We start from the raw sequence: 23,098 nt of genomic DNA on the forward strand, positions 1-23,098 counted from the left end.
TCTACTGCTTAGTACACACACGTATGTATATATGTATGTCCATTATTAGGGCCTTATTGGGTTGGATCGAGACTTAGTCATACTTGGAGTAGACCCATTGAAATCAATGGGACTTAAGACAGACATACTGTGTTAAGTCAGCATTCCAGTAGGTCTACTCTAAGTATGCGTAAGTCTGGCTCCAACTCACTCACAGAAAGCTGCTTCTGTATGGTGAGATTCTAAGCCACTGTGATAAACAGACCACGTGGGTCCTTCCTTCAGAGTTGGGCAAAGGTCCCACATTACACCACTACCACCACCCAAAAACTGTATTCAGACTTACATCTGAGTAGACATGTATAGGATTTCAGCATCAATGATTAGGCACTAACTCTCAAACTGGATTAAATAAGGAAAAGCTTCTATTTTCAAGAAAGAAAACAAAACCAGTTCAGAGCTGTCCCTGTGTTGCCAAGGCATCAATGTGAGCATTCAGAGCCATCGGTACTCGTTGCACGTGCTCTGTCAGGCAATGCTTACATGATCATATAAAATTAATAAGCAGAGTGGCAAACATGAGCAGATTCAGAGTCCCCGGCTGCTTTTATTATATGTCTGTTCTTTCACACACAAGCTAGCTACCTGTCACACCATGTGAGGACATAGAGAGAAATATCCTTGCTGGTTTTGAATACTCTCAGCTGTGTGCCTTTACAAGTAATGTGGTGTGCTGATGGGAAGTCATTTTATGTATTGCAAGTGCATACCTGCTGGCTTTGGAAAGTGACAATTTAACTTTTGAAGAGGAAAGTGGGGAACATGGATGGTATGATCTTTTAAATACCTTAGGGATTGGTACAACTTTGAGCCTGTCCTGAACACAGATGTGATGGTAAGAAGGATCTGAGGTTAATTTTAAAGAACTATTATTTAGAGAATGTCTGAACAGCAGGATCACATTGTTGCCATAATTATTAAACAAGAGCAATATGCAGAGTTCATCTGATTTTCTTTCGCTAGTAGTGTGTGTGTGTGCACAAACACAAACGTGTCAAATATTTAATTTTGTTGGCTTTCTCTTTATTTACTGAACTCATTTTTGCTGCCAATATGCAAAGCATAAAAGTTAGAGGGTATTTGCACTAGGTAGAAGGAAAGTGCTTAACCTTAGCACACCCATTACCCACTTCTTTTCTACTACTACTTTTACTTCTAAGGACTTCTACTTTTACTTTGGCTTTATATCATACTTTTAAACTTTTCAAAGTTTTATATTATGTTATCTCATGTTGTTGTATTTTATGGTTTTTAACTTTTGTGAACCACTCAGACAGAGAGCTTTGGCCAGCCCTTCAGGGAGGGGTGATAGCTCAGGGATATGCCACATGTTTTGAATGTAGAAAGTCCCAGGTTTGATTCCTAGCAACCTCAGGTACGGCAGGAAAAACATATGCCTGAAATCTTGGAGTGCCATTGCCAGTGTTGGCAATACCAAATCATATCATTGGTGTAGATGAATCAATGACATGATCTGGTATATGGCAGCATCCTAGCTTCCTGTGACATAGAAATGTAATACATACATACATACATACATTCTAAATAATATTTCATTGGGATTGGTTTTTTTTATTTATAATTGTTCACATTTCACATGATTATGTTATTTTTTTGCTATTTTTTTTTATTCTGTAACCCACCTTGGGAAAACTATGGTCTTGAAAAGTGGCTAAGGAATTAAATGATTTTTAAAAAAAAGAATATTCTTTGATCCTTTCCTTTTTACTGCTTTGTGATGTGCTTGTAGTTCAAGGAACATTGACTGGGGAAGAGGGAAAATGGTTGCAAAGAAAAATTGCAGCAAGAAAAAGTGTTAAACAACCCTTCCTCCCCCTCACATTGCATATCCCCTGCAAATGGCCTCTGGCTACCACATTGTACATCAGCTGTGTTTGCTATTGGCCTCAAGACCAATAGCAAACACTTTGGTCACCTCAATTTTTTCAAGGTCATAGCCTTCAAAAGACTGAGGAACACGTTCTGCATGCTGGTGGTATTCCCCGAAGACCTGCATTAGTGGACCCCGGGGTGTCCCAAGTGCTTTGAAGTGAAGTTTGTTTTCTGTGTTTGTGTCGTCATCATCTGATTACTTTACAGAAGTAACAGAATATTATTCTCTGTGATCCTGTTTTGTATAGGTATGAAATGTATAGATGTATAGATTATAGATTGTGCGCTAAAGTCTGATTATCTGACCATGACCAGAATTGATTTGGGTTAATTCAAGTGGTGATGAATGACTAACTGATTATATTGTGCTTATATGCATAACTGAACAGGTTTCAGGCAGTATTGTCTGCACTGACTGGCAGCAACCCTCCAGGTTTTCAGACAGGCATCTTTCCCAGCCCTTTCTGGAGATGCTGAGGATCGAACCAGGGACATTTTATACACAAAGCTTGTAACCCACCAATGATCTATGGCCCTTCCATCACTTGATCTTTCCACTTAGTCTCACCATCACATATGTGGCAAGCATAAGCATGGTGTATCAGACAGGGTGTTATACTTGGACTAATGAGAACTAGGTTCTGCATACAGCCATAAAGCTGACTGGGCTGCATACAGCCATAAAGCTGACTGGGCAGCATTGGGGAAGTCACTATTTTCCATTCTAACCAATCTCACACATCCATTGTGAAGATGTATGTCATACTGATCTCTGGCAAGAAAGAGTAGGATACAAATGTGATAAATAAAAGTTTAAAATCTCATGGTATTGGAGCAGTGTGGGAAATATCAAAACAGCAACAGGAACCCTAAAGTTTGGCTAAGAAAAGAAAATGAATTAGATTCTTTTCTTCACCTATAAGCATGCTTGGAAGAGTGGAAAACATCCGCCAACCTTATTTTAAGAAGAGCTAGGGTGGTCTAGATGGTGTAATGATCCATAAGAAGTTATTTGAAGTATGTCATGCAGAAGTAGGTGTGTAGAGAAATTGAAAGGAAGGATATGGCCAATAGGTAAATTGAATCTGAAGGCATGAGGATCTGTCTACGCATATTTGTTTTTGGTGACTCAAATTCAGTTTATCAAACCCCAAGCTATACCCCAGATCCTTCTCAACAGTGTTTCTCATTTATGCCTATTTTTTATTTCCTTTGTCAGCATTTACATTTTACCTGGGAGGCGTAATGACTTTTTGCACTATATTTGACAGCCTTTGTATTTTAGATCCAAACTACCTGTCACATTTGGAAATATTTAATATCCAGTTCAAAGTTGGGTCTTCCCTAGTGTGCACATATTATGGAAACTATTTGTCACTGAGGCCAAGAAATAACACAGTTTCTGCCTTAAAGACCTTTTTCAAACCCCACAGAGAAAACAGTCATTGGATTCTTTTGCCTAGAAACCTTAGATATTTCAGTCACCGCTTCTGAAAAATTCAGCAACTGCCGTCCTTTTATGTTGACGATTATACTATTAGTATCTTTCCAGTGCAGGATAGGAATCCAATTGAATATCAGTGTTGCACACATCTAAGGCTCCCAAGTACTTATTACTCTAGCTATTATCAGTGGGGCTGTACTGAGAGCAGGACTCAAAAGAGTTGCAAACTGTATAGATCTATTACTTTTAGTGTGCAATTAATCTTGTTGACATTACTTATGTGAACGTGGATTAAAATGCCTTGAAAGCATGCTGTTGAAATTCCGTTGCTCATTAATATTGATCAAAGGTTGTTGCTCTCTTTGTGTTAGAAGCTACTTAAAGATTACCTACAAAAGTATTACTATGCTATTGATTTAAAAAAAAAAGAATCCCTTAAGCCCATTGGTGCTTTAAAGCAAGACTACCAGAATTTGCTGTATAGTTGGATGTTTCCACACATTGCTTATATCTAATGAATAATATCAATCACATGAAAAGTTTGGTGACATGTTCCCTACATTATTACAAACATTTGCCATGTTTATTTCTGAGCAGCATTTCTTACAGTGGAGGCTCAATTGTGGGCAAGCTGAAACTGGTCAATTTCTTCATGTCCTATACAAGATGTTGGATGATGCCCAAGGACACTGCAGCAGACTAGGAGATTCATGAGGCTGCAAGAGGCCTCCGGTCTGCAGTTATTTTGTTTGCTGGAACGAGAGATAAGTCACTTGAGGTTAAACTACATGGTATGCTAATTGCTTAGCTTGTTGCTGAAGCTTGTCTTATTATTATTATTATTATTATTATTATTATTATTATTATTGTTATTCTAGTGTAAGCATGCAGCCCCTATTAGTGCTCCATTAGCTTTAATGGAGGATTAAAAGAAAAACCTCCAGTGGGAGGAATAAGGGGAATGGGGAGGGGGGAGGTTTAACATTCTCTCCTGGAGTATGAATCAGGGTGGTGCATGCTTACACTAGAGTAAAAGAAAAAAGAAAAAAAGACAAGCCTCACCTAGATGTTACGCAATTAATGTGACATGTAGTTTAACTCCAAGATACTTGGCACTTGCTCTGCATTGCACACTAAAAGAAGACCCTGGACTGGTGTAGTTAAATAGACTAGCAGAAGCTATAGATGCAGTTATACAATTGCATGTATAACCCATGCAATTGCCTGTTTAATATGGTGGGCTGGCGGCAGGGCTGGGTAAATGCTGATCAATTCTCATGGGCTGGTTTTATGGTTCTTGTGCTTACCTTACATATGAGGTGGCTGAGGATTATGCACAAGTGCCCGGTCTTTCATTGCAAAATCTTCTCCCCAGCAGCCTGTAGCCTCCTTTGCTTCCTGCACTTCAATTAAAACCCAGGGGAAGACATCTGGAGGCAATTCCTCCAATAGGGCTTTTTCAGATCAGGAAGTGCAGGTAGTCTGGGAGGCTGCTACAGGGCTTTCAGGATAGTAGTAGTAGTAGTAGTAGTATTGGTAGTAGTAGCATCTGAGTTAGAAACAAGAAGTATCATCCCTCAGAAATGTAATGTTTGGAAAACCCAGGAGAAGTTGTTGAACCTAAAGAATAGCAACTAGAGCTGAGCCAAAATTTCTTGGAAGGCATTTTTCCCAGAAAAGTTCTGAGACTTTTCTTTTCTTACCCCCTTGAAATAAAATGCCATGTTATGGAATTTTCTGTAAATATTCATCAATGTTGTTTGGGTGGTGGCCAGTGGATGCTGGTGGCTCCAATGTTGGTGTGGCTGGGAATCCATCCCAGGTTTAAGTCAACCAGCCAGATCACTAAAGGACCTATCCAAAGTGCTGAACCGTATCCCCCAAATGGGTACAGTGCCTTGGATAGCTCTCTTAGAGTTCTGACTGAACCCTGAAATGGATTCACAGCCCCACCAAAATCAAAGCCATCAGCCTCCGCTGGGGATGGCTGCCTTCCCTTTTCCCCACCCACACTACCTTGGAATGGCATTGTAGAGGATGGGAAATGGGGGACAAGATTCCAATGCAATTGTTGCTGTTTCTGCTTGCAGTACATCACAACCCCCACCCCCTGAACCCTTAGGAAACCAGAAAAAAGCTGTGCCAATTGTGAGCCCTACTTGTGTGAAACTATTGAGAATTTCTCCTCTCTCTGGAGAAATTCAGAGCTCTTCTAAACAAGCTGTTTATAGCAGCTTCATGACTGGCCACTCAGGAAAGTTTCCTGGTCAGTTTCGTGACACAGCAATCCCCCAGTGCTTGTCTCCTGATTTCTATGCAATAAATGAAAATAAAAAAGTGGTAACAAACAGATCCCCTTTCCATTTCAGCATGTAAAGAGGAAATCCATCACAAGAAGCAGCATAAGAACGAGGCAGATCAGTGCCATCTTGTGGCTGTATAAATGAAACATATAGAACTCCTGGTTAAAAGGGGAAAAGGGGAGGGGGAGGGAAGTGTGTGTGTGATTGTGGGACAAAAACGGAAGCCAGAAAGCTGTGGTACAGTTGCAGGATTTCCTCCTGGTATAGAAATGCTCTCAGTGTAATTGCCCCCCTAATGTCGTTGCCTGCAGATGGAAGGGAGAAGTTCAAGAGACCATTTGTGCACTGCTCTAGTTGTTTTTAATTCTGATGGTCCTTTAAAAACAAAAGTTCACCCTTTGGTTTCAGGGGCGGAGATTAACTCTGCTAGCAGAGGGACCTCTTTCTGGGGCCTCTCATGGGAATAAAGTTTTGCCTTTGCCCCACCCCTGAAACACCCCCATTTCAATGCCAAATCCACCACCAGTTTTAGGGTAGAGATGGCTCTCTGCCAGTAGAGGTCCTTTCAGACATCACTGGGACCTCTACTGGCAGAGAGCCATCTCTACCTTATCCTAACTCTCTGTAGTCAGCATTTCTGAGTGGTTTGGATTTTTCTCTATAGCTAAATCCCTTTGAACTCAGTAGACTTGCATAAGATTGTACTGTAAGGAGGCAAATTCCCAAGTCAGCCCAGCACCAGCAAAGGAAGAACTCCACAGAAGGGAAGACGTTTTATTAATTTAAGTTACTAATAATGAACTTAAGGTCTACCCTCGGTTGTCTTTCAAGCTTCAGTTAGGAAAATAATGGCAATCGTATATTTGAAACCAGCCTCTAGAAAAATGTTAATGAAACATCCTTAATAATATAAATATGAATGAAAGCTCTTTAATAAAGAGAAGAGGCAGGGGATTGTCTCAGGCTTAAAGGTACAGGTGAGATTTTTCTTGCCCATTTTCTTGTCATGCACAGCTGGTGCCTCACCAGCTGCTACTGTATCAGCTCCTGCCCACTAGCACCTCTGGGCTGCCTCCTAAATGAGGGATTCCATGCAAAAACATTCTCTAGCATTGAACAGGATGAGGGAGCCATTGCTAGCATGGAATTCTAATTCAGAGAAAAATATTTTTGTTTAATAATAATAATAATAATAATAAGAAGAAGAAGAAGAAGAAGAAGAAGAAGAAGAAGAAGAAGAAGACAGTTATATGCTATATGGGGTCACAGATGGAATTAAAGTAGTACATTTCTTCTTGATTCTAAAATAAATATTTTTTTTATTATTAAATTCTGGTAATAATTGAAATGTGACAACTTCCCCAATAGGAGTTACTTGCATTTCTCCATAAGTACTTTCTTTTAGTTATTTCTCTAAAAATGCATTTTTTAACAAAGTTGAATTCTGAATAAATCCCTTGAGGTAAAGAATCACAGTCTTATAAGGAAGAGAAAATTATAAGCTTTGTAGATTATGAAAAATGTGAAAATAAAATGTGTAGTTCTTGAAACTTTAAATAAACCAGACTCCAGTGTTATTTATAAGTAAATTACAATGTAGGTTTGCTTTTTTTTCAAAAAAAAACTTATTTATAACAAAATGAGATTTTAAGTGGACAAATAATTATTTTTTAAAAAATTACTATTGCATTCCAAGGAACGAAAATTGGTTCTTTATTGTAGAGAAGAATTTATAAGCAATTGTGAAGAGCTCACTTCAGATGTTTTCAAGCATGTAATCACTTTTTAAATACTAAGACTATTGACTGCCAATTCTTCGTAGGCAGAACATTTGAGCTAAAACGACTGCTAAAAAAATTGCCCATACTTTTTGTGAAGTCAGTAGCTAATATCAAACTGTGGATCGGCAAACTGATGGTTCATGAACACATTTGTGAAAAATTGGCATCCAATCATAGTTTATTTACATGCAAATAATATCTGAAGCCGGGAAAGGTAGTAGTTGTTGTTATTTTGACAAATTGGAGGCCCACAGGAAACACAAAAGTAGGACATGCATGCATCACCATCTTCCCTCCATTCCATGTTCCCCAGCAGCTGGAGTACATAGAGATACAGCCTCTGATACTGGAGGTATCATAGCCATCAGGACTAGTTGCCATCAAGTCAGCTCCTACTCCTTCCATAGTTCTCCCTCTCTCAAAATACTAGAACCGGGGGTCATCCCATGAAGATGATTGTGGGAGATTCAGGACAGATAAAAAGAAGGACTTCTTCACACATCACATAGTTAAACTATGGAATTCACTACAACAACATGAAGTGAAATTATAGTGGAACATATAATTTTTTAACTTATTTTTTGCATTCAACTATCTGATCTGTCACTTTCTTTCTCCCCCCCCCCCCTTATCTTTCAGGGCCCTGCATTCCTAACCCCTGCCATAATGGTGGAATATGTGAAATTAGTGAAGCGTACAGAGGAGACACGTTCATAGGCTATGTCTGTAAATGTCCAGAGGGATTTAATGGGATCCACTGCCAGCACAGTAAGTTTCAACATTGTACTTTTATCTCCTGACCCCTTAAGACTACACCTGCAGGCAGCTATCTTCTGCACAGTTATGCTGCTAAAATTGTATTGATAGTTTGATTGAAATTTCCAGGCTATTTTGTTTCAGTCCTCTAAATACCTTGGACATGGGTGGTCCCAGGTTTGATGGGGCCTTGGGCAAAGTGAATTCTGGTGCGGCCCCTCCTCTATTGGTGGTGACCCTTTGGGCTTACCTGGTGGTGGCCAGAATCAGTGACTGAGAACCTTTATAAGCAGAACTGTGTTGCAGGACCTAGCCACCATTTTGATTTCCTGCAATGCCTCTGAGTGATGCTTTGTGATATGTACATGTGTGTGTTTTACAAAAGAGCAGTTGGAAAAACTTACACTTAATTTTTTATTTTAATTCATAAAATAAAGATCAGCTGAACTCTTTCCTCTGCATTTAGGGGTATGAGAAAGTGGAATGCGGACAGATTTGCCATAGGGCTCAAAGCTTCGTCTTGAGGTTGTCAGCAGTTCATTTGGTTAATGACGGCTGAAGATAAAAAGGGTTGTTAAAAAGCAGATATTTATGCTAATAGGTTTCCTATATCCTTTTTTTCAACCGCTTTTAATACTAGACCAAGACAGGTGCTCTTAGTCATGTTATTTAATTCAATGGGAAGTCTTTCCTGGGGCCTTTATTAATGGATGCACTGGATTTAAAAGTGACGGCTCTCTACCATTTAGGTTGAAAGCACAGGATTAATTTGCCCTAAAATTCATTATAACTAGTTGGGAAAATGTCTATTGAAATATAAATACGCACATATATGGACACTTTCTGTTATTACTTTGAAATTAAACAGGTGAAGGGCCTCTTCACAAAATTCTTGTTTTCTCCATGCAGCAGGATAAACTTTTCTCCACCATGTGATCCAATGGAAAAACATAATGCCTTAGTCATTTGCGGAAGCCCACCATGCAAGCGTTCCACACAAGCGGTGATATGCATGGAAATGGTGGGGGACTGCAGCCAGAGCAGGAGTCACAGAATCCTCCGCTTGCATTCAGCATATTCAGTGGGACTTACTTTTGAATAGGAATGTATAAGATTGCAGTGTCAAGAAACTTCCTGAATTCTGCCCCCTTTTATTTTGCTCCTCTACTGAAAAGAGCATTGAATACACCTATTGTGGGTAGGGTTGTCTCCAATTCCTGCTTCAGCTATATCTCCTCACAGTCAGGGAAGGATTGTATACAAAATTTGTCCTGCCTTGACTTGTTAATTTAACAAGACACCTATAGTGTTGTCTCAGCACTGGGAATATAGTCAATCTAGCTGCAGCCTCCTGGTGGACAGGTGCAGTCCCATTCCACTACCAAATTGGGATGGAGAGATCTGTCAATCTCAGTTCTTCTGAGATTGTCTGGTTTTGAAATCAAGCTTATTCTGACCTGTTTCTGTTTAAAAAACAAACAAAAATCCTAAGGAAGTTCATATGCATCATTTGTATTGTACACATTAAGATATACATTAATGTACACATTTTGTTTGCATTTTAAAATGTATGTTCTTGGACACATGTGCCCATTGACTAATGTGTGTTCATGCGCATTTTGGGAATTATGCATTTTTTCTTGCACATTTTTCAAGTGTGTGCATTTTGTGGAACACGTTTTGTTTTGCATAACACATCACAAGCTGAAAAATGTGTGGATTTCCAGCTGCATTGTGTGAATTAAGCAAATCCATGAAAAAAAAATCGAAGGAGCAAATTTTACACCCAACCCTCCTACCAATATTTTGATTTGTGGGATTTGTGCCGTACTTTTTCCCAGTAGCAAATATCCTACAACACGATCTTTTCGCCTGCTGTTGACTAGTACTCAAAAAATGGATACTGAAAGAGAAATCCTCACAGAGTACTAACTCTGTGAATGTGAAATGTAATCTGAAATCAGTTTTGTGTAGCATTATGCCAATTTTATGGGGCGGTGGGGTGAGTGGGTTACGCAATCACTTCTACAAATAAAACATTCCCACACACATAGCCTTAACTAATAGAGCGACTATGCTTTGATTGGATCGCACTACTCTCTGTTAGCTCCTGACAGAACATTTCATTTACAAAGTGATGTACATGATTTATGCCAAGTGAACATAACCACAGGTACCTGAACATCCGAATTCCAATATCAGAGTCAATTGTACATTGCTCTCACTGATTGTCCACCCTGTCAGTGTGAGCCAAACTTTAATGACGTTCATGCTGAAAGAGCATCCATCAATTTGGAATGAATACACTCAATGGGACTCAGGTGAGGACAAAGTCATGGCTGTCAAAGCTTCTCAGGGAATCATTTTGGAAATGACAAAGCTTCAAGCGACCTTCTGGGCACTTGTGGAATACAGCAGCAAAGATATAGCTTATGGGTAATATAAATTCAGCACAGGGTCCTCAACAATTGGCCTAATCTACACCAAGCAGGATATCGCACTATGAAAGTGGTATGAAAACAGTTTATAAAAGGCAGGAGCCTCACTACTGCGTTATAGCGGTATTGAAGTGCACTGACAACTGTTGGGGCCCATTGACACGTACCATATACCACTTTCACAGTGCTATATCCTGCTTGATGTGGCTCCTGCCTTTTATATACTGCTTTCATAGTGCAGTATCCTGGTTGGTGTAGATTAGGCCCAAGCCTACTAGTGTCTGAACTTTCTCCCCAATAAAGATCTTGTTTTTTCTGTATTACTAAGAAACATTGCTGAAGTGGTTAAATTACTAGAACTCTCACTGCAGACTATGACATGTGGGCTTCACTACTCCTGAGAAAGGGGCGACTACTTCTTTTCCAAGGCTTGCACCCCTATGCAGACAAGCAGAACTATTTGGAGCTGGTGCCATGCATTTAGAAAGTTTGGGAAACTAGACTAGAAATATATGTGAACTAGACTACTTATCTAAGCACAATTCCAGGTTACCCCAAAACTGGGTGTGACTTTGCCCCCTCCTGAGGGCTAAAATAGACATTAATTGAAGATTTGGATACTTTATATATATAGTAAATACATAGAAAATATGTCAAGAGAATAGGCACAGTAGGTCTGGTCTGGATTAGGACTCTAGTGTGGGGGGTATGGGACACTTAACCTTCCCCCCTACCAACTTAGACCCCAAATTGGATCAGCCCTCCCACACCAAACCACTTTGCAATTTCTGTTGCACAATAAAGGTCAATTTGCTTTAGACTAATGTGTGTTTTGGTCCTGAAACAGGGAGTGACCATTTATGATGGGAGGAGCTGTAACAATGGGGGTGCTTACTGAAGCAGCAGAGGAGCAGATCCTTCTTTAAAAACAAAACCCTGTCACCTGTGAAGGCAGGAATGGCCTTTCTCTCTTCTTCCCTGCATTCCCCATATTTTAAAATTAAAACCATGGCAGCTGGAGCAAGATCTGTGACACCATGATTTCCTACTACCAGAATTAAAGTCTACTCAACTTGTGGTAATTTCTCCCTTCCAACATAGTTCAGGACAGCCCTTGACACAGAGGTATCCTGAGGAGCGGGTAGGAGAAGATGAGACCCTTTCCTTCTGTAAATTTCCTTATGTTAACTTATGTTGAGAGCCAAGGCATTGTATTTTACCCCAAACTTGTGTTGGTGTGGATATTTCTTTATAATTTGTAGAATTATTTTTGAGCATGTGGGGAATGAGTGGTTTTTTTGAACTTCAGAAAGATATATGTGTGGCTGGAAAGCATAGGTGAATTACCCTGGGCTCTTCTTCAGAGCAATCTGAAAATGAAACTTTTTTCTTTTTTAAAGTAGAAACAAAGCTATTAAAGTTCTGATCCAATTGAAGGAAGTATGGGAAGTGTCCACACACACACACACACAAGGCTCCCAGCCCCAAACACCCTCCCCACACTTCATTTATTTGGCTGAAAGTGGGTACACCTTCACAAATTTTGTGGAATTACATGTTTTGAATTCCTTTCTGATTTAATTGTTAAAATTTGAAAATTTCTATCAATTTCTAAATTTATTACCCATGTCTCCTTATGTATTAGATAGTGTACTATACAACTGTAGGCAAACTGTTATTACCTAAAATATTTTTTCCAACCTCAGGTTATATTTGTAATTTTTGAGCTGGCTTCATTTTTGAAAGCTGAACAAAGGATTAATATGCATAGACTAAAATTATCTAGTGAGTATAATCTAGTTGATTAACCGTATTCACAAAATTGTTCGCTATTTTAATCAGTTTTTCGGTTAATAAATTCATACAGGCTTTGAAAACCTTAGATATTTCCTTCCTGCTTCCCTGTCTATGTGTTCAGTTGCAGACTCATTAGAATTCAGATATGTGCTCTGTCAGAACTTGTCCGGAGTACAGAAACTACGTGATCTCATTCCAAAGCATGTGATGTCTTTCAGAATTAAGATTTCTACGTGTCCAACCTATCATTTAGTTTTATCTCCAAACTGTAACATCAAACAACAGCGATGAAGCCATGCTAACGAATCTCAACACAACATTTCTGTGATTCTCTAACCTTTTTGGACGTGTAGTGGGTCATGTATATAATTAATATGTAAATTGTAGAACACATCACTATTAATTTTTTACTGATTTCGTAAGCCAAGCTTGACAGCTGTGCCTTGTTATTAATTTTTCAATATGCCTCAAAAGCTTCTGATGTTTCAGTGGCAATACCAGTGGGCACATATTGCGTGTGACTTATGAGGGCTCATAAGTTGAGATGCAATTAGTGTGGGCAGGAAAGAAATCCAATATGTCTCAAATGCAGTTGGTAATAACATGACATAATTTAGCATTGAGCTCTGTGACAAAGTATGCAAGGGAGAACGCAGGCTGATCATTACTACCATTACCAGACCTTATGTAACAGATGCATTGTTTCTAGACACTCCCTGGAGTGGGAAAGGATTCATGAGTTTTCAAATTGAGGCTGCTTAACCACCTCATTAAATTCTATGTCACACCTGTGCATTCCTCCCCAAATTGTATTTCTCCTATTTTATATGCCACCCTTCCTCCAAATAGTCAAGGTGACATATAGGGCTTCTTTAAACGAACGATATATAGCATGCTCGTGACTAGCCACTCACGGAAATTAACGGGTCATCTTGACGACGTGAGACTCTTGTGTGTCTACCGCTCCTTCCCTACATTATTCCATTTAAAAATAAACCTCTTAAAACCCACTTCTTCTCAGATATCCTGATTCTTCCTGCCATGTGCAGTTGACATTACACTACACAACACCTATTAGAGGGTGCTGTCCCAATGTCCCATGGAACCCTATGGGCTGAGATGTTCTTCTACATTACAGGCCACACGGTTGCTGGATTCTGATTTGTTCCACAGAAGGCCCATTCTGCCATGCCCGGCAAAGCCTGGGCATGGGGAGGGATTTGTGGGAGGAGCAAGGAGGAGACGTGGCTATCCTGCATTTGCAGGATTTCGTGCCACTGGGGCTGGGAGGGGTTTTGACCTTTTAAAAGCAGGCGTCTCACCCCTCCCAAGCCCTCTTGCTTCGGCTGCTCCTGGATGTGAAGCTTCTTCCTCCGCCTCAAAGGATCTCCAGCCGCTTCCTCCTTCAACCCTGCTTCATCTGCTAAACACCGGGCTTCGGCCCTCAGGTTTGGAGACCAACCTCTCTCACCCACCTTGAGCCCGGGGGGGCATGGGTTGGGGGTGACAAGGGAAGGTCTCCCACCCCACGTAGGGGATGGACAGCAGGGCGGCGATACTGAGCGCCACCTGCTGGTCCTGGAAAGCTCACCCCGTCGCTTAGTAAGGCCTGACACAGGCCTGGTTGGATGCCCGAGGGTAACCCTTTGCAGATCTTGAATAAATGTGGCCCAGTTTAATTCCAGCACTTGTGTCATCTCTTATTTCTTGCGTCCGTCCCACAACTAAGTTTTGGAATTTCTCAACTGCTTAAGGGTGTTTTCGTTTTACTAATCAGAAAAAAGTGAGCAAGTAAAGAAGACATAAATACAAACTTAGTTTGAATGAACAGTTGAGTCTGCATTATGAATTCCCCACAGCATGCAGTTTTCAGGTGTCAGATTAGTTTAACAACTGCTGCAAAGCAAAGTTACAAATTGTTCATGATTTTCCTCTCAGATATATTAGAGTCTTCGAGCAAAGACATTTTAACTGTACAAAATGTCTTCTTTAATATCTGTTCAAGACAAGGCGGGGGGACTTGTTACAACCTTAGCCCTGGTTTGACACATGCAAAGAATTAATAGCTTCAGTTTCTTTTTCCTTCTCTTAAAGGTGGTAGCAGTTCAGCCTTTATGCAACACACATCCTCTCTATAAAAGGCCTTTTAAATATTATATATTGTCGATTAATATTCTATATCCCTTAATACCCTTTCTTAAACTAATGCCAACCCTGTGGAGTGTGAAAGGAAATTAACACATCTTTTAAACAGCTGCCAAATTGAAACTCCAAATTAAAATGGCACCTTCTGAAATTGGCCTGCTGCAATGAACTTTAGTTGGAGGGGAGGGGGAAAACCATTGTGAAATTAAGGAGGTTTTAACTCATGCTGTGCTGAAAATTTCTCCCAAGAAACTTTTGACCATTCTTATCCGATATGATAGAAAAGAAATTGCTTCTGAAAAGAAATTAAAAGGAGAAGAAATTTTGGAGAAATTCCCATGTGTTCAGCTCAGGGTTATGGTGCTTACTTTACTTATGAGATGTCTGAGGAGTGTGTGGGGAGTGTCCTGTCTTTCATTGTACAGTCATCTCTCTGACAACTTGAAGCCTCCTTGGTTTCCCATACTTCCCACTCAAGGGAAGGCATCATAAATTCATTCCTCCCATGGGGCATTTTCAGATCAGGCAGCCTGGGAGAGGTTTTTTTTTCTTTACCCCTGGAAATAAAAGGACACTTTTACAGAATTTTCTCACATTTTCCTCACCATTATTTTTTGTGGTGGCTGCATTCCCTCCCCTCAATGCCCTGGGGTGATCCTAAGTATACGGAAGCACTTGCATTGGTGCAAAAAAAAAAAACCTTAGGGGGGAAAAAGAAAGAAAGAAGCTTTTCTACAGCTTTTGCCAACTTTATACTTTTAATACAAATGTACTACAAATAAACCAGCAAAGATGAAAACAACACACACACACACACACACACACACACACACACACACACACACATATATATATATATATATATATATATATATATATATATATGAAAAAGATTGTTTACCATTTCTTGAAGTTTGCAGTTGAAAACATATGATATAAGGTTTCTCTCTCTCTTCTCTCTCTGTGGTGTCATTTCAGTCTTTTTTCCTCAATTTCTCTTCCTCTAACTCTCACCAACTGACATTTCTTCAGCCCCCTTCCCAACAATCTGTGCCTGGCCTTTCATTGTCTCAGCACTCTAAGAGCTCGGAGGAGGACTAAGCATTATTACTTGTGCCCCCACACACTGTGTCACATGTTACTTGTACAGTGTGGCGCATATTCATTAACCTCCCCTTTGCCTCATCCCTCACCCTTCCTGAGTTGCCCAAAACTTGAGCTTTGAACTTTTTCAATGTTTCAAAAATTTCCACAAAGTCTATACTTCTCAAGCTTCAGTTTAAAACAAAAACGAGCAAAATCGGTCTGGTAGATCTCTAGTAATTAGCATTACACTACTGCATTCTTATATAAGATAAGATTAGATTAAATAAAATAAGGAGCTGCTGATTCTTCTGAAGCAACAGCTAGTGCAGAATTTGGCCTCCTTACTTCAGGATGAAATAAGGAAGATATAATATTGCACTAGCTGCCAGTTTGCTGCTTGATCAATTTAGGTATTGGTTATGACTTTAAAGTCCTAAAGTCAGGTACATATGAGAGAAGGCATTTGTTTATCCATTCATTGAGATCTGCCCATTAAGGCTCTGTTTTTGGTCTTGCTTTCAGCAGAGGCTGAATTTTTGAACACCTTTAAGCCAACCATTCTGATTCTCACTTCCTTAACAAATATACAGATTGAAACACAGTTATGGTTTGGTTTGTCCACTTCCCCAAATATTGCAATGCTCTTCTCAGCTCAAAAAAATGCCAAAATGCCTATAACAACATGTATCTCTTTTATATTTGAATGCAACTTTTTGTGTAGGCTTTTCTTCTTTTTTAATGTGTGGATCAATGCAGAAATGCGAAGGAACAGAAATGAGAAGAATGAACATATGTGAAGCTGACATGGAGCAGGCACAGAACATCCCAACCCTGTACTCCCCCTAATTAATCCCAAGAGGTTGTTGTTGGGATCAGATGACACAATCCCAACCTACAGTACCCTGACCTTCCTAATGGAAGCACAAGATGCTGACTCTTGCACCATCTATATGTTGAGCTAGTACAGTTTATAATAACCTGTCCATTTATATTTTGACAGCATGTGGTGATTTACTTATTTTTGTTATTTGTATGAGTTTGTCACATGTGTTTGTTTCCCAACGCTCAGGGCAATATACATAAGGTTATCTCATTTTATCCTCACAATCCCCCTGTAAGTTAGGCAAGCCTGAAAAATCATGATTTGCTCAAGACCACCCGGTGTGACTGTGAAGGATTTTGAAGACCACATCCAACACTCTGCCCATTGCTCTACTGACAATGAAACATTGGACAATTTCAGGAACTTTGTTTGAAGTTTTCTACACAGGATTCTGAGGGTGACTCCTTTAAATGCCTCAAGCTTAAGTAAATAATTCTTTTAAATCAGCATTATATAGCAGCCCTTAGTTATTGAATGAAAAATGGCATTTCCATCAATAGAGGGTTTTGCCTGGATAAGAGCTCATACAATGGCCCAAATGCCAGTTTATATGCTAATTCTCATTTTTATCACTCAGTACAGCACACTTATCATAAAACACACAATTTATGTAAATATTTTCAGTTGTGCTCCAGATTATGAATTCAAACAAGCAAAAGCTATTATCTAAGCCTTGGGTGCATTTTATTTTTCTGTTATCCCTTTCCCCCAATTTCTTAGAAAGTATACATTTATTTCAATTCTCTTTCAAAAAAGCAGTTTGTTTTCTTCCTTTGAAAGAGTGAAAAAGTCATTTTATATCAGATCAGCACAATCGCTCCCTTTCCTCTTCAAAACTTTAGAGAGAAGGAAATATTTATTGCTCTTTTTTGTCTCTCCAGGCTACCCTTCAGGTTCAGGCAGCTTTTTGAAAATGTTCCTATTGGACATTTGATTCCTGCAAAATGGCTCGACTTCGGTTGTCTGTAATATGTCATGACATATTTCTCAGCATTGTATCAATAGGGGGAAACACTGGATAGAAAACCAGACTTCTTTAAAACAAAATAAACGGGAAGCTTGGCATAATTTATCCATATGAAAGGGAAATGGATCAAGTTGTATATAAATTGCCAGATGCTTTTACATGTGAATGTGGGGGAAATGATGAATTTCTGTTTAATTTAATAAATAGTTAGAATGATGAAGATATATGTTAACATGGCCCAAGTTGCATTTAAACTGGATTCTTTATATAATAGGTAAGCCACATGGGTCTATACAACACACCAGGCCTTTGGGGAAGGATAATAGCTCAGAGGAGTCCAGAGAAGCTTCTCTATAGTTCCCAGGCAGCCTGTTGTCTAGGCAGTTTGTAGGCTAGGCAGAATTATGCTTCAGCTCAACAGTGGAACTGTCAGGGGTCTTGAGATGGTTTTGGCCCAATAGACTTCCCTTCCTATTCCCACACGAAGGTTGCATTCATTCCATCTGGCTTGCGTGAAGAGAAGTCCTACTCTCTAGTGACAGAATCCCTTGGTGCTGCCTTGCAGAATACATCCTGGGGGTTTCTTTCCCTAGGCTTATGACAAGCAGCAGCATAAGATGGCAGGAATACCACTGAGTTGGGGAGAGCTGTTAACATCATGTCAACTCACCAAGAGATGAATCAATTGCTTTGCATTGTGCAGTAATATTCTGTGGTAAAGTGCCCTGGGAATACTTTGATCAAAAGTTGGAGTTTAGATCTTTGAAAGATATATCTATATATCTAATACATACAAAAGCCATTTCTACACCTGCCTTTTTCCCCAGGATCATCCCTGGATCGTTCCTGTGCATCCAAATGCCACACAGGGGATCCCAAGAGCAGGCAGGGACGATCCCTCCATTTTTCTGGGATCACCTTTAGGTGCAGAAAGGACGAGACACACACACACACACAAACACATATTACGTCAGGATGGCAGTCAAAGAGACATTATCAGTAGCTGTTCCAGAACTATAGAACCCAGTAACACTAAAGTCTGACCGAAAGCAAAGTATACTACTCTGGAGCTAGTTTGCGGTGCTTTTTTCGGCATTGAGGTGTCCTGATAACTGTTGGGGCACATTACGTATTGCATATAAGGCTTTTCTAGAGTTATTTCCTGCTCTTTATTCCATATTATCCAAATTAGCAGAACAGATGTCATAGTGTGTTCTACGAGGTACAAACATGCAAGAGGAATATGGCGCCACCATGATGGGATCGTCTCAATATGACATGAGGTATAGATCTGGCCCAGGGTTTGGAGGCCATGTCGGCAACTATAGAACCCCTCCCTCAGTGAGTCTACATGCCCGCTGTCATGGATACAGTTGCTGTTGCTCTTTATCCTCTTTCCCTGCCTTGGCACCACTTGCTTGATGGATAGGCAGAGATCCAGTGAGCAAGGAGGCAGTGGCATCTAGTGCTCCTTCCTTCTTTTCACTGCTCTCATTCCCTGGGCCAGAATGAGAGGCAGGCAAACAAGTGGGTTGTAACAGGGAACAGGAGCAACAAGTCCAGAGGGCTCTTGTCAGTGGCCCCTGGCTGGTTTGCGGGTCCTCGGCAGGTGCTCAACCATGCCTACCCTTGATGCTAACCCAGTTAGTTTGCATGTGAGAAGCAGACTTAGGCTGGTAAAAAGTTGAGAGTTCCACCACTTACCTTGTTTTAGACCATTCAATTTATTTATTTCTGATATTTATATACCACTAAATATAATAAAATCCCTAAGTGGTTTACATATAATTATTCAAATCACATTGGAAATACTGTATTGAAAACAATAAGAGCAATACACGGAGCAGCAAGATGGAGCAGCATGATTAATTTAGGAAGCAATCCTATGTCCCCTAGACAGCATCTGGGGGACATGGGATTTTTTAGTTTCCTGGCCATGAGGTCAGAAAAACGACTCCGACTTCATGGCCAGGAAACTTCTCTCCATGTCCCTCCCCCTTGTAGCTAGCGCAGAGAGAACCTCTCCACACTTACAAAATGGACCATGGAGGTGCTAGTAGATTTGAGTGAACTCATCCCCATCCATGCCACATTCCACTTGCCCAACCTGACTTGCTACTGCCTGACCCTGCTCACCACGTGCAGTGAGCCACCAGGTGGTCTAGGACACCTGTGACCTACCACTTTCACAAAGGACCTCTGCTGAGCTGTTCCATTCTGGAAATAAGAGTTTCTGCTCTAGTTCTTGTTGTGTAAGCAGTAGGTCCACAAGTGCAACAGAACTGGCAGGAGCACTGCTATTGTATTAGATCCTGCCTGGTATTCTCCAAGGTCACAAGGTAGCACTATACAATTTGGCTTCAATTGATTTCTAACCTAGGGTATCACTTAAAATTAATATCCAGCTTTGATAAAGACCATCACATTTCTCTTTACTTTTGCTTTCTGCCTACCTGTAAACTGGTGTGGTTTACCCAAGGTGAATGACAGACTTTAGCTACAGCCACCCTTTCTGTTTTCAGAAATGAGGTCAGCCATTGCTTCTTTGTCCAAAATGCAAGGTGTAATCTGCTACCTGTGACCCCTACTACTGCCATTCGGTCTGCAATCTCCATCTTGAGTTGGGATGTTGTAAGCATCCACTTGGGTCCATGAGTGCAGTAGTTTCACCCCCATGCCCAACCCTCTAGGAACCAATCAGAAGCACCCAGAGCAAGGTTGGACCCATGCCCAAGTGCTTGTGAATGCCCTTAAACACTGCAGTTCCTCCCTGGCATCCGGGATTGTGCCCTCCCCCCTCCCGCACTGCATTAATGAATTTGTGGGGATTTGCACACTTTACGGAAGCTCTGGAAAGTGTGCCTTGCCCCTGCTCCAATGGCAGCTTTAAAGGCCCCATTGGAGCAGAGGGGGATGGGAAAGTGTGTTTTCTGGAGGCTCTGGAAAGGACTCATTTCCCTCCATTGCATTCCCTCCACGGTGAGACCTGGTCAGTTCTACATATTTATACAATCCCATCATGGTGACGCTGTATCCTTCTTTTGCATTTATACCAAGTAGCGCATACAATGACAACTGTTGCAGTATTTTGGATGATATGGAATAAAAGCAGGAAATGACACTAGAAAAGTGGCATATAGAATGTGTAATGTGTCCGAACAGTTATCAGTGCACTTCAATATCATTTAAAGTAGTAGTGTAAATCTGGCCTGAGTGTTAACAGCAGATATCTGCTTAGATGGCCACAACATCTGGCCTAATCTTTGAACTTTGTCATTTGTTTGTTTGTTTTCTCTTCCTATTCCCTCTTTTCCCCAAAACAATAAAATATTGTCCCTACTCTGTTCTAAACCCCTTCAGCAAACAAACCTAGACTCTCTCTCACTCTGTCAACTCTCCACACACAACTCTTCTCTCAACTGCTTCTTCTAACTGCTAACTGCCACACACTTGAATCTCACAGCCAATCAGCATCCACTCCAATATTCCATGCACTTACTCCCCCTTCCAACAGAATTAACCACTTACTATCCAAAGTCCAAACTGCACTTATATAGCAATAAACAGTAAAACTTCACAGGGATCTATTACATCTTACTCCATTAGTACCTGACAAACATTACCAGAGGTATTGTGGGACTACCATAGACAAGTGACCAGATTATGAGCAGCACCTGATAGGCTAGTTTACTTCCACAAGAAATACTGTGCTATCTTAGAATAATTCCTTATTCTGTTTGTAGACTTAAGTATTCTTACAATTTTGAACTATTTAACTAGTCATGACTGGTAACATTTTGGTTTTCATTAATGCAATCTCTTTGTTGTTATTATTTTCAACCACTGAAATAATAATAATAAATATTTCAAACTGTTGGTTATATATAAAGAGTCAATTATGGTAATAAGGTTCAAGGGAGATGGTAGGAATTGTTGCCCCGAAGGCATACTTCTAAAGTGTGAAATTACATGGGAAATAAGTTAATGGAATTACTAAGATTTCTATCCCAGTGTATATTGAAGGCAATTAGAAATGGTGGGTGGGGAAAATATTAGGTCTTTCCATTTCATTCAGAAATATTTTAATTTTCAACTAATAAAGGGTTCACACCCTTTGGGAAAGATCCAGTTTTAATAGACTCAGGGTTGCTTCTGACCAGGGATGTATGGATTTAATGGAATCCATTCTGTGTGCATTTCGTGGATTATCATGTGCCTTTCGTTCCGTCACCTGCTTATTGACAGAACCGGATTTTTCTCCATTTTCCCAAAGGTGCACAAATTTACATTTGCGAAAATGTACAAATTCCTCCCTAAATGTACAAATCTCTCCCCCACCCCTTTGCACATTTTAATGCTTGAGCATATGGGGAAATGTACATTTTTGGCTGGTGTTCTTTTCTTATGACATTTTTTCTATGACTAAAGTTGCCTAAAAGTTTGAGCCACAAGTCTACAGAATCTATATGACTCGGGAAAAGCTGGTCCGCTGTGTAATCTGCAGGATAGATCCATAGAAATCCAAACTCATTTGATTCCATTGTGGATTTCTCTGACATCCCTACATCTGATAATACGTTTTACTCATAGGAATGTGCCCACATGTCACTCCCGTTATGAACAGGGCCAGCTCAAGTCATCAGACATATGCTGGCTAAGGCAAAGGTCAAGATGGTGCCCCCTCCTATTCCATGTACAACAGCAGTTGAATCTTTCTTCAACACTGCCAATGGACCAGCATCTTCCACCACTCCTGAAGGCAGAAGGCTAGCTTAGGTGGCACAGGGCAGGCTGCATGGACCACAGCTCTCTTCCCCAGCACCTTGCTGCCACCTCCAAGCAACTGCCACCTGAGGCAACTGCCTCACTCTGCTTAATGGTAGGGCTGGCCGTGATTATGAAAACCATATGACTTCATATCACATCCACCTAATGGAAACAAAAAACTATACTGACCCACTTGTAGGATTTATAGAATTTCCATTAAAATCTGCCTGTGTGGGGAGGATCTCAATTTCCACAAACAATGAACCTAAATAAAATTGACTGAACTGAGGCTCTTCTAGAATAGCCTTGTTGAAGAAATAGCTATATTTTTCTGCGTAGCATGAGGCCCAAAGGATTAATTTCTGTCAATGTTATCTGGAGGACAAGACATGCTAGGAGAGAGAGAGAGAGAGATTCCATTGGTGAAAGGGAGTGTGCATTTTCAAGGCTCCCCCCCCTTTATAAACTCTAATTTCAGAAAAACAACAAAAATGCAACCTGTTTTGTAAGCACTGTGATGCAACTTGGCAAACTACCACTATGTTTTGATACTGCTGTAAATCAATAGTAGTGTGCAATATCTGAGATTCTGGAATAGTCAATAATGTACTTGCTTGTCTCAGTTATTGCTTAGATCACAGTTCAGTACAACCAAAGTTTCACATCAATTTCAGTTGGAGAGAGTTGAGCATATAGCTAAGTCTCCCAATGAAACCAATGCAGAGGAAGCCCCTCACTTTAGATGTATCACACCCTATCCATTTATTGGCAAACTATTGTCTGACCCTAAATTATGTAT

The 23,098-nt window shown here is 40.3% G+C and overlaps 1 protein-coding gene across 1 annotated transcript in view; it reads left to right on the forward strand.

The window, feature by feature from the left end:
- EDIL3 (EGF like repeats and discoidin domains 3) overlaps positions 1-23,098 on the forward strand; it is a 306,989-nt gene that overhangs the window by 162,320 nt on the left and 121,571 nt on the right. Inside the window, exon 4 of the mRNA XM_063129643.1 lies at positions 8,100-8,228. Coding sequence (XP_062985713.1) covers positions 8,100-8,228 — 129 coding nt within the window. The remainder of the gene's footprint in view (positions 1-8,099; positions 8,229-23,098) is intronic.

Source organism: Elgaria multicarinata, chromosome 6 (genome assembly GCF_023053635.1).
Source record: "Elgaria multicarinata webbii isolate HBS135686 ecotype San Diego chromosome 6, rElgMul1.1.pri, whole genome shotgun sequence".
In the NCBI taxonomy this organism is placed as follows: domain Eukaryota; kingdom Metazoa; phylum Chordata; class Lepidosauria; order Squamata; family Anguidae; genus Elgaria; species Elgaria multicarinata.